The sequence below is a fragment of the Protopterus annectens genome, chromosome 1.part1 (assembly GCF_019279795.1).
Source record: "Protopterus annectens isolate FY-2018-M chromosome 1.part1, PAN1.0, whole genome shotgun sequence".
Lineage (NCBI taxonomy): Eukaryota > Metazoa > Chordata > Ceratodontiformes > Protopteridae > Protopterus > Protopterus annectens.
Genome location: NC_056726.1, coordinates 436,097,262 through 436,115,487, shown reverse-complemented (window position 1 = coordinate 436,115,487; position 18,226 = coordinate 436,097,262). Strand labels below are relative to the sequence as shown.

Sequence of the window (18,226 nt, the reverse complement as noted above, 5' to 3'; positions counted from 1 at the left end):
CTACCTGCAGGCAGATAACCCAAGTGTGATGACTGCCACAGTGAAACACGGAGAACATCATATCCTCTAGGCGTACACAGAGGCTGCTGAATCGAGGAAATACAACGGTCCACCCTTGAGCTGGGTTAGCAGGGAAGTGGGTAAGACTAAACAATGACTACTTCCGACTGTAACAGCTGGGACAGTCTAGGCATGCTGCTGGCATGGAAAGTGAGCAAAAACATCCTGACCTGGAAGTTCTTACAGGAAAACAAAAATGCCCAAAACATAAGCCACCACCAGCACTGCTTTTTAAAGATTTGGATCCAACATCCAAATGTGTGCTCGGGGGGGGGGGGATTCTGCTCATGTCCAAGGCAATCAATAAAAGAGATTATAAAGTGCCTTAAGTGGGTCCTGCAAGAGAAATGCCTCCCAGACTTACACCTCCAGTTCTCCCAAATAAGAGTGGATGCCTTCTCCCCTACTTACTTAACACTGTTATCTGTATTTTCTGAGGGTCTGCAGGGCACAGATGGACATCATTTCCTTAACATGGATATGATGATATTGAGAACCTGCAGAGTCTGGGTAGACTGTCCAAACAAGATATGATTAAGGAGCCACCAGTAATTGATTGTTCTGGGGGGGGGGGGCATTCCCAAATTCACTCACTTCAAAAGCCCAGTACTACAAACTTCCCATAAAGGAAGGGAAAATGGTAATGGACTTTCCAGTGGATGCATAGCCAAAACACATTGCAGATATAAAAAGCAAGCATTTATTTTATCTACACAGTTTTTTTTTCTGAAGTGAAATTATTGGATCCAGTTTACTTTATTAGGCGGCAGTTTGGCAAAGATCAATCAAGTTAGCTCTACAACAAAGAGGTACATACCCAAGCATCATGGAAGAGGGACTGTCAACCATCACCACTCTGTACTGGGGGACTTTGAACTCTACACAAAACTTAAACATACCAACTTCATGGTTGCACCACTTCAGAGGAGAGCTAACGTAAAATGAGCTTTTGATGAGCTGACACCCAAGTATACTGTGTATATACAGTATCATTTCAGACAAAACAATTACATTTTTAACAGGTACTGGACTCCCCTCCCACAGGAAAACAATCTTTCTGTTATCTTCCACAAACTATAAAACAAAACTTAGGCATACAATCCCTTTCAATTCCGTCGTCTTTTCTGTGGATTCCAAATCATCTTCACACTCATCATCTTCTGCTTCACATTCTTCTTGTTCCTCCTCCTCCTCCTCTTCGTCATCTTCCTCCTCCTCATCTTCATCTTCCTCCTCTTCAATTTCTTCATCCTCATCTTCTTCCTCATCTTCACTGAAATAAAAAATGTAAACACAATGATACCTTCTTCATATGTACAAGCACTCCTCTAAAAAGATTAACTTAACAGCTCCACTTCAGAATTTTATAAACACTACCACTAATTTACAGACAAGAGACAAAACAAAAAACCTAACCTAAAAGAATGGAACACAGGGAAATAGTAGCATGACTAAGGGCAGATATTGAAGAATTCAAAGCACTTTAGTTTTACAAAATAACATGGCATACACAAGCATTTTTTAAAACAAAAATTCTTACGCAAAAACGTTTTATAGTAAAGTAAATTTATGGGCTACTCATACTGTAAAGGAAGTTATTGGAGAGAGAGGTCAATAGAACATCTGTGTAGGCAACTCACCATAATAATGTTCTGGTGCAGTCACTGTTAGTCATGACATAAGGGATCTCTGCCACAGGATTAGTCACACATCTAACAACTTTTTTCAAAGCTGAGTACCTTTACCCCTAAGTCAGGACAATATTATTTTTTTCATAGATGTCTTTACATAGTTGGCAAACAGGTGTGCCACCCACACAATTTTGAGTTTTCTTGCCCTGACCAGGTCAATGCTAAGCTTAAAATCAGGTGCCTAAAGCACTAACAGACCCCAAGAAAATGGTCAAAGATCTAATTAAATGGCTAAGAACTTGTTGAATGGAAGCTCTATCTGCTGGATTTTGGTTAGCTGTTCACCACAAAAATCTTTTGCACTTTATTAAATTATTTTTTGGTAGTAGACTTTTCAGTTCCCTTTAAATGTGCAAGGACTTCTTGAGGACAGCACCCCCCCTCCCCCACAGTTTAGGATAAGGAGCCTATCCTCCATGCGGTAAAGTTTGCACAGTTTAGAGTGCAGTGTACTAGGGTCCCTTCTTGTAGAATTAACATGGTATAATGTAGGAGGAAGTTATGGACTTAATTTTGAGATGAAACAGAGGGACAGTACAGTTGAGTAAAATTTACCACAAGCATAGATATTCTAATAGGCCACTGCTGTAGTAGCCAAAAGCTAATAAGATTATATCCTGTAAAAGGATAAGACCAAATTGGCCAGCTTTTCTAAGCTTATGGACACATTGCACTTGTACTGCCAAGAGCCTGAACATAACTCTATACAGCAAGGCAGTTAAACCATCAAAAACCTCAGCTTCATTACCCCAGAAAGGGAGGAGACACTCCTGAAAGCAAAATGATAGAAAAGTAAAGGTAAAGCAACAATAACCATATACTCAAGGGTATGTATTATACACGTGCATACACACACAAAAACATGGATTACAGTTAACTTCATCTAAAGAGCATTTCGCACAGAAAAAAAAGGTACAATTGATCAAAACACATTTCAATGAAAATATCGCACACATACAAACCATTTCTCCGAAAGCCTTTTTTTACAATAGGGGTAAGCCCCCTACAACTCCACACTAACACCACAGCCAGACAAACATAGAAAAAAAAAAAAAAATACTCCACGCACACAATCACTGCTGGCACACATGCACAAAAGTATAGACATACAGGTATAACAACAGTGGAGAAATAGCAAGAAACTAATACTGATCACAAATAATTTGCTTTGTAGTTTCTATGCTACAAAACTACACCCATAGACATTTCTACAGACAGTTTTCACTCAAAATTTAGTCATTTGTGGTTTACAGCAATTGTGACTATGCTTTGATGCGTCTTAGATCAAATGAAATGTAACCCTATATTATATACACATATATGGGTTCCTTCAGACTGACGTTTCAAAACATCGAAATATTTGTACTGAAGTTGTGGTACGGTCAGGATCAGAGAAACCTGTTCTGGACCTGAAAAAAAGAATTCAGAGCAATAAGTAATGTGCACTCCCACCAAAATCAGCCTGATGAGCTGGTTCAAATGGAAAGAATAGCTGTGTAAAATCTTACACATAACCATAGATGTCATTCTCTTCCATATTGCAGTATTGATACTGTGGGATTCTCCACCTCAGGTGACCCGAACTTCGGCTCCTACACAAAAGCTTTCAGCCTGGTTGATGTAGGTGCGTGGGACATCACAATTAAAGCCATAAACCAGGGGCCTTAAATGTGATGTCTGCATGCACAGACCTCAGAACTGCCCAGTGGGACAGTAGCCTACGTGATGCCAAAAGATATATTTCAGACAAGTGAAATGCCATAGACTGACCCAGAATGGACTTAGTGCTGGTAAAGGCTCAATGGAGTCTCTTAGTCCTTCAACTATTTAAGAAGGGGGTCAGAAGGGAAAAAAGGAATACTGCAACATGGAAGAGAAGGACCTCTATGGTTATGGTACTATTTTAAACAACTATGCTATGTCCTTCTATCCTTCTACTGCGGTGCTGGTGCTGCGGTAGCGCTGTCGCCTCACAGTTAGATGTTGCCCATTCGATTCTCAGAGCGTCTTCTGTGTGATGACATGCGTAAATGGGCGTTCCTTCGTTGCAGGTTGTGTGTTAGGCCCGGCAAGCCAGCACGTAAAACTCTACTGCCAATCATTAGCGGACCGGAGTTCCGCTATGGCGACCCCTAACCGGGAAAAGCCGAAAGACGCAAATTCTATGTCCTTCTATTCTCATGTTGCAGTATTCATACTGTGGGAGAGTACCACAGCTCAGGAAGGAGGAAGGGTGGGGGAAGAGGTAGCGGATTCCAGAAACCCTTGCAGGATTGCCCTAGCAAAACCTGATCTGGTGATATGGTCCAGTTTGTAATGTTTGGTGAAGGTATGTAGACTGGACCAGGTGGCTGCTTCAAGGATGGTAGCTGTGTCTAGGCCTTTGAATAAGGCTTTGGAGGAAGCTACTGCTCTAGTGAAATGGGCCCTGACCCTCTGATTATGGGCCTTTCCATGGTATGAGTAGCAGAAAGAAATGGTATTTCTGATATAACAACAAATAGTCTGTTGGGATACTGCCTTCCCCAGGGCTCTGGGGTGGAACGAGAGCTGGTTTGATTTTGTGATGACCTTGTTTTTTTCCAGATAAAATCTTAATTGCCTGTGAATGTCCAAGGAGTGAAGTATTCTCTCACTGTCATTCTAAGGAGAGGAGAAAGAGGTTGATAAATGAATGGATTGGTTTAGTGAAACTTCGCGACCACTTTGGGCATGAAGGAGGGATTGGTGCACAGGGTCACCCTGTCTTTATGGAAGATAGTGTATGGGTCGCATGCCATGAGTGCCTGAAGCTCTGACACCCCTTTTTGCAGATGTGAGGGCTACCAGCAAGACTGTTTTCCATGTGCACATCTCCAGTGATGCAGAAGTGGCTGGTTCGAATGGATGAAGCGCAAGTTTCTCCAGGATGTAGTTAAGGGTCCCAGGGTGGTAGAGTAGGTTTTCTGGGAGGTTTTATGTGTAAAACCCCTTCTAAGAACAATTTTACATCCAGCCTGGAAAGTAAAGGAAGTTCCAGGGGTAGGCAGCCAGAGATAGAGAGGTATACTTTCACAGAAGAGTATGAAAGGTCTGCTTTAATCAATTCCCACACATAAGCTAAGACTAAAGGGACATCCACTAGAAGGGAGGTCCTGTGCCTTTGGAGACACCATATGGAGAATCTCTGCCATTTAGAAATGTACGATCTCTTTGTACTAAGTTTCCTGCCTTCCTGCAAGATAGATAGCACATCCTCTGTGTAGCGGTATTTGAAGGGTACTAGTTTATTACACAGAGAGTTAAGTTCAGCATCTCCAGGTGTGAATGGATGAGAGTTACCTTCTGTTGTGAGTAGGTCCACATTGTGGAGCAACTTCTGGTGATTGCCCTTGGTAAGCGGCTGCAGAAGGGGGAACTAATGCTGCCTTGGCCAGTAGGGAGTCACCAGCAAGATTTTTGTCATGTCTCCTCTCACCTTCAGGAGGACGTGCTGAATGAGAAGGAAGGTTGGAAAGGCATACAAGAAACCATCCCCTTCCATGAGATGGTAAAGGTGTCCACTCTAAGCTAGTGGGGAGTGGTATTTGGTACAGAATTTTGTCAGTTGTCTGTTCAGAGGAGAGGCAAACATCTACTTGAGGAGTACCCCATCAGTGGACAATGTCTAGGAAAGCTTTCCTGTGCAACATTCACTCGTGATGTAGGCAGAAGGATCTGCTTAGGACATTTGCCTGCTGGTTGTCCTGGGAAGGGATGTAAGTTGCCTGTAGGGATGTGTTGCTCTGTGATGCTAACTCCCAAGCTTTTACATTGCCAGCCTGCACAGAAGTAGAACCCCCCCCCACCACCACCACCACCACCCAGTTTGTTGATGTACTACATGACAGTGGTGTTTGTCTGTGAAGATTAGCAGTGGGCCTGGCTGAAGGATAGGGAGAGAGGCCTTCAGGGCTAACAGAACCACTGTCATTTCCCTGACAGTGATATACATTTTTGGGAGGGATGTCTGCCAAGGTACTTGTACCTTGAATCCCTTCATACTAGCCCCAGCCCAGATCTGAAACATGTGTGTGCGTGTGTTGAGCTGGTGTGGATGTGTGCAGAGGAAGGCCTGGATTCCTTTGAATTAGTTGCATCCACCACCCTAATTCTGTACGTAGACAAGGAAAGAAGGTTATTTGGGAGTCTAAAGGAGAGCTGTGCTGGGACCAAACATTCTTTAAGCACCAATGAATTTTCCTCATGTGCATCCTGGATAGGGGAAGCATGGGAATGGTGGCTGCCATAAGACCCAGGAGATGCAAGAACTGTCTTGCTGACAGCTGGTCTGTGGAGAAGGTCCTAGAAATTATTTGGCAGGGAGATGACGTTTTCTTGGGGTAAAAATGCCTTCATTAGGTCTGTCGTCCAGATCCTGCACCCTAGGAAGACCAGGTCTTGTTCTGGGGATAGGGATGATGTGGGGGGTTCAGAGTGAAACCTAGTCCCTGAAGCAGGGACATGGAGAGCTGGAGATGCTTTCTGAGGGTCTCTTCTTGTTCTGCTAGAATGAGGATATCGTCCAGCTATGGATGGATCTGTATACTCTTGGTCCTGCAGAATGCTATGGCAAGAACTAGGCATTTTGTGAAAACTCTTGGTGCAATGGACAAACCATAGGGCAAAGCAGTAAATTGAAAATGAGAGCAGATGCCAACAAACCATAAGAATTTTATGTGGTTTGGGTGTATGGGGATGTGGAGGTAAGCCTCCTTCAGGTCTAAAGTGGCCATGAAAGCTCGTGCTGGCAGTAGTAGAAGCAGGGTCTGTAGAGACAACATTCTGAAAGAGGGGACTTTCATATAAAGATTTAGGGCAGGTAAGTCCAAGACAGGTCTCCATGGTCTATCCTTTACTGGAACTAGGAAAAGTCTGGAGTAGAAACCTTTTCCTCCTTGTTCTAATGGGACAGGTTCTATGGTGCCTTGAGCCCGTAGTTTCTGTATAATGTGAGGAATTAGGTGGAGTTGATTTTTTCGTGGGACAGGAATGCTCTGAAGGTAAGGTTTTTCCTGCCAGGATAGGAAATATCAGTTTTCCGCTATTGCCAGCACCCAGTTGTCAGAGGTGATATCTTTCCAGACGGGTAGTCAATGGGAAAGATGGGAAGATGAAGAAAGTACGGCAAAGCAGCCACACATTGGTGCCATTATTTCTGTCCTGAAAGGACCATTTTTGAGGATGGCTGAAAAGAGGTAGTCCCTTAAGGGAGGTTGTCTCCTTTTCCCCTTCCTGTGCCTGCTAATGGTAGGAGGGGCTGTAGAAGGACACCTTCTGACAAAGGATATCTTAGCAGGATAGTTTCTGTAGAACTTTTGTATGGGTGAGACCAGTGTCCTGCAACTCTGCTTTTTTCCAGCAGATTGTTAAACTTCTGCAGATTTCTTTCCAAATAGGAGGCTATTGTCAAGTGGGGCATCTAGGATTTTTGACAAAGTCCTCTGGTAAAGGTTGGAGTCTGAGCCAGGAGAATCTACGCATAACTGATGCAGTTGCAGCTAATCAAGCAGAGGCTTCTGCTGCATCATAACTGCATCTTATAGAATGCCAGGCCACCCGGGATGCCATGGACAGCTTACATGCTACCTCAGTTTTATTAGGGGAATCAGGCAGGGAGGTGAGAGGCATACTAGTCTGGGAAACTAAGTCCAAGACAAATTTAACCATACGAATTTGATAGTTAATAGCTCTGAAGGCCAGGGTAGAGGAGGTATATGTTTTCTTACTCAGCCTATCCATAATGTTACTGTCTTTATCCAAAGGTAACAGAGAGGAAGAACAGAGCAACCTAGATCATCTATCAGGGGCTACAGCTATGACAGCAGGTTCTGCCAAAGGGGGCCTAAAGAGGAACTTCTGGTGCTCAGGTACTTTGTAGAAAAGGTCTGGTCTCTTTGGGGCTGGTGGCTGTGAGTCAGGGTTCTTAGAACAAGAAGCAAAAGCATCAAGGTAAGCAGGGGTCACTGGGGAAATGGCTGATGGGGAAGGTGATTCAACCTGTAGCAGTTCAAAGTATCTTTTTTGAGTTTCTGACATTTGAGAAGAATCCCATTTGAAGCATTCCTTCATTTTGGTGATGGTTTCACCAAAAATAAAGTCCTCTGGAGGGTAGTTTTCAACAGAATCTTCATCTGGAGAATAATATTCCAAGGGTGAGGCTATTTGTGAAGCATAGAAAATAGACTCCCTAGAACCAGATGATAGGGCCTCTTCATCTTTCTGGGGGAGTGGGGTAGGAAGGATTAAGGAGCAGAGGTACCCTGGACTGAGCAAATTAATGGAGGGGGCTGATGACGGTGTAGGCCACTTAGGGCTATGAAGGCCTGCATCAGGGATTGAGTAAAAGACTGCACTATCAGGGCAGGCTAGATGAATGCTTATTTTTTTGTTTTCTTTTAGAAGTAGTTTTTTTGCAGACAGGGTAGTCCTAGGTTCAATGGTCTTAGCCGCTGAAGGAGCCTCAGGCTCGTGAGATTCTGAAAAGTGTCCAGGAGAACCTGGTTTTCCCTCGACATCAGGAGAAACCGACGTCAGAGATATCTCTGCCAACATGCGAGCCAGTGCTTCGCGTATGGCTACCTCGAGGGAGGCCGTAGACACAGACGGCTCTAGTGGGTGTCCCTCACCCCCTATATCAGCAGTTGGCAAGGCGTCTGATGACGGAGAGGCAGTGGTGATAGGTCGTGAAACTTTGGCTTTTTTCTTTGGCGGTTCTATCAGATCAGCCGATTCTGGATCAATCCTACGGGCTAGTTTTTAAGCTGGTGATTTTCGAAATGCAGGTTAAGGGCAGCCAAGCAGCTTCTAAGGGTTTTAGGGACGAAAGATTGGCAGATGGCGCAGGAAGTATGGTCGTGTTCCCAGCCAAGACAGAAGACACAATGGTCGTGGGTGTCTTTATGCAAAATTTGATGTCCGCATCAACATTTACCTTTCTTAGTTGACACCGGCTAATGTAAAAAGATAGCTAACGAAGCTTCAACCAAAAAAATAAATCAGAAATCCCCAACGGGGTACTTGGCTTTAGATGTTTTGATTGAGAGGAGCGAGCGATCTGATGTTTGACTGTGGCATAAAAGTTCTGGGAACTGTACATGCAGACATCACATTTAAGGCCCCTGGTTTACGGCCCTGTGTGTGATGCCTCACTCACCTACAGCAACCAGGCTGAAAGCTTTTGTATACGAGCAGACGTTTGTGTCACCTGAGGCAGAGAATCCCACAGTATGAATACTGCAACATGAGAATAGAAGGACTTCAAGAATTATAGTTTCAAACATAAAGTTAAGAAACAAAGGAGTCAATACCTGCTTTCAAAGTTGTAATTCTCCTTTAAAAAACTGCTCAACTTGAGGGCAGGAAGAAAGGTGGGATGCAAGGGCAGACTAACAGAAGTAGCTGACAGATGACCCTTAGCAGCAGCAAAAGAAAGGCTAAGACAGTATTATCCCTACGAGTTAAATAATCAGAGGCAACCATACCTTAAGAAAGTTCATGTTCTTGGACTAGCACCAACTAGAAAATATTTTCCATTCGAAAATAGAGTTTCCTAGCAGCAGGCTTTTTAGCCTCTTTCTGTACCTGCTGCATGTGCTCAGAAAAAAAAAAGTGTAAAAGGTATCAAAATTCTATCATCCAGGCAGTGAAGTAAAGTGTTTCTGGGTTCGGGTGTTATCAAACAACCTGTGCCTTGTGTGAGTAAATTCAGTCTGAGAGGAAGCTTGTATTAATTTTCCTAGGCCAGTTACAAAATAAGGGAGAACTGAACTGCTGACTGGGCCAAAAGGGAGTCACCACAATCTTTGGAGAGTTCTTCTGGATCGTAAGAACAACCCTTTGTATCAGTGGAAATAGTGGAAAAATATACAACATTGACATTCAAAGCAACTGTCTTCCACACCTGTGTGCAGAGTGTCTTGGGACAGAATTTTAACTGTTCTGAAAGGAGAAAAAAATATATACCCGAGGTATTCTTCAGCACTGAATCAATTCCGAAAAAGACCCTCTGGTGCAGTTTCTACTTGTGAGGGTCTGTCCTGACCCTGCTTAACTTGTCTGTTACAATGCTTTGCTCTGATGGAATGTAAGAAGCCTGCACAGTCAAACTGAGCTGAGTTACTACCCTTCCAAGCAATCAAAGCAAATCTGCAAAGTGGGCAACATCAAGTATTCTGCCCCCAATTTATTATGTGTCACATCACTGTGGTATTATCTAATTATCTGCAGAGCTCCTGGAGATCAGAGATGATTCAAGACTTTCAAAGCATTATTGCCATCATCTCAGACTCGCGTCCTTCTGTCTTGTCCTGTTTCATATATCTTTTAGTTATGTACTTACCATAACTTTAGATGTTTGGGATCCATCTCGCCTACATTCTGTACTGATGGGCTCGGAGCCGATCCCTCGGCTCCGACTCGGCACGCTATGCTATAGAGCGAAGCCTCTTATTGGCTGAGCTATTCTCTATCCCAGGATGCACCACCACTAATCCCCCAGATCTTGTTTGTCCGCATTCATGCACACATACATAACTTGTTTATATAACATTGCCAGATGTTTCAAGATGAAACAACAGGATTCGGACCGTCCGATCTCTTCTGATCTCCAAGGAAGAGGGAAGGAGGGTGGGTTATTGGGAATGTAGGCAAGATGGATCCCAAACATCTAAAGTTATGGTAAGTACTTAACTAAAAGATGTTATGTGATCCTATCTCGCCTACATTCTGTACTGATGGGACAGCGTCCCTAGCACCTAAATCCTGTGTGGCTCACTGGAAAACACTCCTGAGCACTGTGGAACCAAATGAAGCTCGCCCCCGAGATGCCACATCCAATTTGTAGTGAGAAATGAAAGTGTGCGGGGAAGACCACGTAGCCGCAGCACAAATGTCACTAATGGCAAGCTTAGAATGGAATGCTATTGAAGTAGCCATAGCTCTTGTAGAGTGAGCTTTGACAGAGGTCGTAAGCTCTTTATTAGAAGAGGAATAAGCTTGACTAATACAGTCCCTGATCCATTTGGCAATAGTGACCTTTGTGACGGCTTTGCCCAATTTATTATCCGAAAAGGATACAAACAATTGATCTGTTTTCCTTGTTTGTTTGGTCCTATCTAAATAAAAACGCAATTGCCTGTGGACATCTAATGTGTGGAATATGTATTCCGCTTTGAGTACTTTGGAAAGAAAACTGGAAGTTCTAATGACTGTTGTAGACAAAAACTGGAACAAACCTTAGGGACAAAGGATGGATTTGGCCTGAGAGAAACTCTATCTTTGTGAAAAAACAGGTACGGAGGTTTTACAGACAAAGCTTGAAGCTCTGAAACCCTTCTGGCAGAAGTAATCGCAACCAGAAAGGCAGTTTTCCACGATAGAAATTTCAAATCACATGTTGCTGCCGGTTCGAAGGGGGAGGAAGTTAAGGCACGTAACACCACATCGAGATCCCATGGAGGAGCAGGATGAGAAATCGGAGGTCGTAAAAGCACAGCACCTTTCATGAAGGTCTTACACAATCTGTTGCTCATTAAAGGTGGGTTTATAGATTCGTGAAAATTGGAAATAGCTGCCAATTGAACCTTGATGGTAGAGACTGAAGAACCTTGATTGAATAGGAAAGTTAGAAATTTCAGGACTTCCGGTACAGAAATAGTGATGGGATCCAGACCCCGGAGTTGAGCCCAAATAGCAAATCTCTTCCATTTGCTAGAATACAATTTCTTAGTGGCAGACTTGTGGGCCGAAGGTAAGATGTGTACGACTTCCGGGTCTAAGGTATGATTCCTGACTATAGTCGGAAGAGGAGGAGCCAAGCTGTTAATTTAAAGGTGTGGAGGGACTGGTGGAGTAGTCCCGACTGATGAACTAATAGGTCTGGGATCTGATCCAGGAACCATGGACCGTCCAGTGCATATTTCCGAAGATAGGGGAACCATACCTGACGAGGCGAGTAAGGAGCAACTAAGATCATTTTGCTCCCCAAGTGAGACACCTTTTGGATCACTCTGGGGAGGAGGGGAACTGGGGGAAAAGTGTATAGCAAGCCGGTGGGCCAAGGATGGGCTAGTGCGTCCATAGGGCTCTCCCCCGGAGCTCGAGTGAGGGAGAAGAACTTTTTGCACTTCGCATTCAGCGGGGTTACGTAGAGGTCGCAACAAGGAATTCCCCATTTGCTGAAAATCTGAGTCGCAACCGTATTGTTCAGAGACCACTCATGTGGAGAGAGGATAGTTCTGCTCAGTCTGTCGGCTATCACACTGGACTTGCCAGGGATATGAGTCGCCACTAGAAATCGTTTGGTCGACACTGCCCATTCCCAAACTCTAATGGCCTCTCTGCAAAGGGGGTAGGATCTGGTCCCTCCCTGCTTGTTCAGGTACCAGACTACTGACATGTTGTCAGAGTGAACGGCAATTACGCCCTGAGGGAGGTAATCGTGAAGGGCTTGTAGGGACAGAAACACCGCCCTCATTTCTAAGATGTTGATTTGAAGGAGGCTCTCTTCCGAATGCCATTTGCCTTGGACTGACCTGCCCAGGGAATGCCCCCCCCCCACCACACCTGGGAGGCGTCCGTAGTCAAAGTGGCCACAGGAGGAGGTGGAACAAAGGGTCGTCCCTGATCCAGATTGGAGGGCACCAGCCACCAGTGAAGGTCCCATTTGCAGGTGTCCGTGATCCATATGAGGTGACTGAGAGGGAGATCTTGAAAGGACCACTGTGTTGAAAGAAGCCACTGGAGAATTCTCATGTGCAACCTTGCTAGGGGAACTAGAAGAACCGTGGCGGACATAGATCCCAATAGCTGCAGGACCATTCTGGCTGGGGCTTTGGATATGGGAAGTAAGGCTCGAACTTGAGCCTGTATGGTTTGTATCCTTTCTGTAGGAAGATAGACCCGCATTCGGTTTGAGTCTATCTCTACTCCGATGAATCTTATGCGTTGAGATGGCAGCAACACAGACTTTGGCCAATTGAAGGTGATTCCAAGGGAAGTGCCCAGTGATATTGTGGCTTGTAGGCAATGCAATAGTAGATGCTTGGAGGTGGCAGTTAGGAGCCAGTCGTCTAGATACGGAAACACCTGGAATCCTAGACTTCTCAGGTGAGCAGTCACGACCGCCAAACATTTGGTGAACACCCTGGGGGCTGTGGTGAGACCAAAGGGCAGCGCACGGAACTGAAAATGACTGTCTCCTAGGCTGAAGCGCAGATGTCTCCTGGACGCTTGATGTACCATGATATGGTAATAAGCGTCCTTGAGATCTAAGGAGCACATCCAAACACCTTTCTCCAGCAGTGGGAGAATGGATTGTAGGGTGACCATTCAGAACTTGGACTTTTTGACTGAACGATTTAGAATGCTGAGATCCAAAATGGGCCTCAAGTCCCCGGTCTTTTTTGGCACCAAAAAGAATCTTGAGTAAGTCCCTAATCCGATCTGGTCTGCGGGACCGTTGGATGATTCCTTTGAAGCCGCTTTGAGACTTCTAAGGCTGCAATTTCCCGTTGACTGGGTGGCGGGTCCGGGATTTTCTTGGACTGAGGTGGGGAGTGAGAAAAGGGAATGGCGTAACCTCCGGCGATAATTCGAAGCACCCATCGGTCCTGAGTGATACCTTCCCAGGCTTTTAGGTGCCTCGAAACGACCCCGACTGGCTCCGGAGCTGCACAGTCGGGCAATCCCTCAGGGACTGTGAAAGGCTGAAGAGCCACGAAAGGACTCGCGGTCTCCAGTGTTGCGGGGGCCTCTGCCGCCTCTGGGACGGCGTCTTCCAGAAGAATTTCCCCCTCCTCTGCCTCTAGAAGGAGGATCGTCCTGCTGTGAGGGATAAGACTTCTGAGATCTACGGAACCACATTTTCCCTCCTCTTTAGCCTTGGGGTAAGGCCGAAGGGAGTGGAAAATCGTGCTCACGGCAGTCAAAGTCTTACCTTCTTGCTCGCAGTGGGTCAATGTGTCCTTTACCTTGGGTCCAAACAAAGAGGACCCATCAAAGGGGGCGTCGGCAAAGGAAGACTTGAAGGCTTCCGCAAAATGACACAGGCGGAGACAGGCTTGCCTCCATAGAGCAATACCTGTACCCGCCGCTCTACTCGCCCCTTCGGCCGCATAAGAAATGAGCCTCACGGACGAGTTTGATATGGATGACAGCATAGCCAACTGAGAGCCAACCGTCTGGGCCAGCTGCTCAGGTAGGTTACCCAAGAGGGTATCTAAAAGCTCCTTGATCAGATCCCTCTGAAACCTGGTGAAGTGCGTTAAATAGTTCAGGGATCTTAAAGTAAAGGCCGCTGAACTTAGGGTGCGCTTACTGTACCGATCCATGCTCCTAGACTCCTTATTAGGAGGATGGACGGACGTCGAAGCCTCTGCTACATCTTGCTGGGTAGCAGATGCCACCAACAAGGCATCTACAGCCACACCTTTCGTCAAAAACTCCTTTTCTGGGGGTGCTGACAGGAACTTATTTGGGCGAGCAGGCACCGGTTCCACAGAGTCTGGGTGTTCCCACCCCCTTCGACAGATCAAATCTAGGAGCTCGAAAGGCGGAGACACCCAGGAGGCGGAGGGTTGAGCCCCGAAGGCCTTAAGGAACACCGACTCATCAGCAGAAGGGGGTTTGGATTGCCAGCCGCCTCGTTGTTTAAGGGCTTCCAGGATGTCTGCAAAGGAGACATCATCTGAGGACGACTTAGGGGACCCCTCTGCATCATCAAGATCAGTGTCTGACATGAGAGACTCATCGGGGGAGTCAACGTGCTTCCTCTTGCACGAACTTTTCCTTGGGGGTTCCTCCGAAGAGGCTTCAGAGGGACCTCCAGGAGGGGGGGAACCCCCAGTGGGGGTGACCTCAGGCCCCGGGGCTCCGCTGTCTAAGGACAGGGGGACTGCCAAAGACCCAGTCTCCGTATGCAGGGAAGGTGCTGGAGAGACCGTGGAGGTAGCCAAAGAAGATTTGGCTAACGCACTCCTCACGGCCCTGAAGGCCGGACCATCAGAATCCTGGGAAAGTCCCACCTCCGTGGCCACAACAGTTGATGGTACCCTCGCAGCAGACGCACCGAGAGGAAGGCTTGGGACCGAAAACATCAGTCCCGAAGCGTCCTCCCCGGGGCCGACAGAGGAGGTCCGCGTACCGAACTCCGACTCGAGAGCCGGGGTTGGAGTAAGGGTTGTCCCGATCCGAAAAACCTCCATCGGCTCCACCAGCACCGGCTCCAACGGTGCCGAGGCTGTTGGAGGAGGAACCATAACGACAGGGTGGACCATCGGCTCCGAAGCCGAATGGGCTGGAGCCGAAACTAACTTTTGGAACACAGGAGACTGGAAAAGTCTTAGGAGCACCCTGTCGATGTCCGAATCAGACATCTTGGAGGATCTAGATGACACCGATCGGGTCCAAACCGACTTCTCCATCGGCTCCAAAGGACTGGGGGACCGGCTCCGAATGGACTCTACCAATATCGGTTCCGAGGGAGATCCCAAAACAATTTCCCTCGGTGCCGAGGAGGGCTTTGGCGCCGAAGGGGAAGCGTCTGAGCCGGCAACCCGGCTCCGAAACCAGAGGAGTCGAGACTGGAGGCATAGAGGCAGACCGTTCCACCCTCGGCTCCGAAGTCCGTGGAGCCAATGGAGAAGCCTGCCTAGGTTTCTTAGCAGTCTGTTCCGACGGGCTGGTCGGAGCCGACGCTTTCTTCTTCTTGGTAGGAAAGCCTGAGGAAGATAAGGCCTCCTCGAAGGAGGGTTTAATCAGCCCTTTCAGTATTAATTTATTCTTCCTCTCTTGGAGGACTCTAGACGAAAAGGAGTGACACACGCTACAGGACTCCTGTAAGTGCTTGGCGCCTAAACAATATACGCACAAGGAGTGGTCATTGGTTATAGACATCTTATAACCGCACCTCGTGCACTTGAACCCTGAGGGTCTATGTTCTTTTGACATAATAATGCCTATCAAAAAAAGTACAGTTTTGTACCTACCATAAATGTAGATGTCCGATAGGAATGCATCTGCAGTCCTTACAAATGGGTTGTCCTGTCGTCAGGCAGCCCTTCGGTCGGCCGGATTCCAAAGTCTGGGTCTGGCCTCGGCTGGTGTCGCACTTCACCCGACGTCATAGCTGCAGTTCTTCGGGTATAAAGGCATCAGCCGACGCCATTTTCCTCAGTGTTTCTTGCCCCAGATGCCAGGTGCCCTCTTGGAAGGCTAAATTTGGATAAATGCCAATGTTTCCAAATAGTAGAGAGCAAACACAAAAAATAAGCATGTATGTACATATATACAAACAAATACACCATAATAGATCCCCCCCAGCTAGCTATAAGATGGGCAAATACCCTAGGAGTACCACAGAGGGGAAGGCGGGTGGGTAATCCTGACTGCAGATGCATTCCTATCGGACATCTACATTTATGGTAGGTACAAAACTGTACTATGTCCTTCAAGGATGCATCTGCAGTCCTTACAAATGGGTAGAATACCATAGCCAAACTAGGGGAGGAGGAAAGAAGAGATTATGGTGTAGTTAGGATCCCTTGCAAAACAGCAGTGGCAAAACCTGCTCGGGATCTAGAGTATAAAGGTAAGTTATAATGCTTGGCAAATGTATGCACGGAGGTCCAAGTAGCAGCCTCTATAATGTCCTTGGTAGCCACTCCTCGTAAGAAAGCTGTGGTAGTGGCTGTAGCCCTTGTAGAGTGAGGCCTGATGTTCTCTGGAGTTTTCTTTCCATGGTAGGAGTAACAAAATCTAATGCAATTTCCTTATCCATTTGGAGATTGTCTGTTTTGAAATTGCTTTCCATTCCCTTCCTGTTGCATATGCTACCAGTAGCTGGTCAGTTTTTCTATTGCCCTTGGTCCTGTCCAGGTAGTAGCGTAACTGTCTATGTACATCCAAGGTATGCAACAGTCTTTCCCCCCTGTTCTGTGGGTTGGGGAAGAATGTAGGTAGGTGGATAGCCTGATTTAAAGATACTCTAGATACCACTTTAGACATAAATGTAGGATTTGTTCTCATGGACACTATCTTGATGGAAGATCAGGAAGGGTTGCACTGCCATTAATGCCTGTAGTTCAGATACCCTTCTTGCTGAAGTGATTGCCAGCAGGAAAGCAGTCTTCCATGATCAGTATTGTAATTCTGCTGTTGCTGTTGGTTCGAAAGGAGGAAGTGTCAATTTTTCTAGCACAAAGTTCAAGTCCCATGCTGGCAATGGTGGTTTCCTAGGATGTTTTACATTTTTAATTCCTCTCAGAAACTGCCTGAGCAGAGGATGCGAGAAGACAGGAGGATCCACGCTGTATTCTGCTGAAATAGCTGATGCATGTATCTTGATGGAAGAATAGGACAGGCCTGTGTGGAAGAGCTCTGCCAAGTATTCCAGGATGTTGGCTATGTTTACCAGTGACACATCTTCTCCCTTTGCAGAACTCCAAATGAGATATCTTTTCCATTTTGCTGCATAATTTTTCCTTGTTGAGGGTCTGCGAGCCTCAAGGATAATATTTTTAACCTTTTGTGATAAATTTGGGTTAATTGATCTTATGTAATGTTCCAGGCAGTCAGCTGCAGAGTTTTCAGGCTTGGATGCAGGATGTTGTATTTGTTCTGTGTTAACAGCAATGGAACCAGGGGTAGTGTCCATATTTGTTCCCGATACACGCTCCTTAGTAATGGGTACCAATGCTGTCTTGGCCAGTCTGGAGCTATTAGAATGATCCTTGGACGGTCCTCTTTGATCTTCAAAAGCACCTTGTGCATCAAAGGAAGTGGTGGGAATGCATATGCTGTCAGGTTTTTCCAACTGAAAGATAGGGAGTCCACCTTCCAAGCAAGTGGGTGGTACGTCCTTGTGCAGAATTTCTTTAGCTGGTGATTGCGTGGGGATGCAAATAAGTCTATTTCTGGGAGTCCCCATTTTCTTGTAATGGCTTTGAAGATGTCCGGATGCAGCATCCATTCGTGGGCATCCGTGGTAATCCTGCTTAATATGTCTGCTAGAATGTTTTCTTTTCCCGGTACAAACATTGCTTGTAACTGAATGTTGTAGCTCAGAGCCACATTCCATAGGTCCAGTGCCATCCGGCATAGAGGGTATGAATGTGTGCCTCCCTGTTTGTTGATGTACCACATAACTGTGGTGTTGTCTGTCCTTATCATCAACTGACCTTCTCGGAGAAATGGTCTGAATGTCTGGATTGCCAATTTTACTGCCAGCATTTCCTTTAGATTTATGTGTAGGTGCAGCTGGTCTTGAGTCCATAAGCCTTGTATGCACTTGTCCAGCATGTGGGCCCCCCAACCGAGGTCTGAGGCGTCCATCATGATGGTTTGGCTTGGTTGAATGCTGTAGAAGGGCAATCCTGTGTTTGATTGACAGGCCTGAGCCCACCATAGGAACTCTTGCTTCAGGCATGGGATTATTGGAATTTTGCTTTCTAGGCTGT

At 46.0% G+C, this 18,226-nt stretch overlaps 1 protein-coding gene across 1 annotated transcript in view; it reads right to left on the bottom strand.

Annotated features, from left to right (window-relative positions):
- The window catches only part of RANGAP1 (Ran GTPase activating protein 1), a 1,872,200-nt gene that overhangs the window by 919,980 nt on the left and 933,994 nt on the right, over positions 1–18,226 (bottom strand). The window contains exon 7 of the mRNA XM_044087098.1: positions 1,159–1,333. Within this exon, the coding sequence (XP_043943033.1) occupies positions 1,159–1,333 (175 nt within the window). The remainder of the gene's footprint in view (positions 1–1,158; positions 1,334–18,226) is intronic.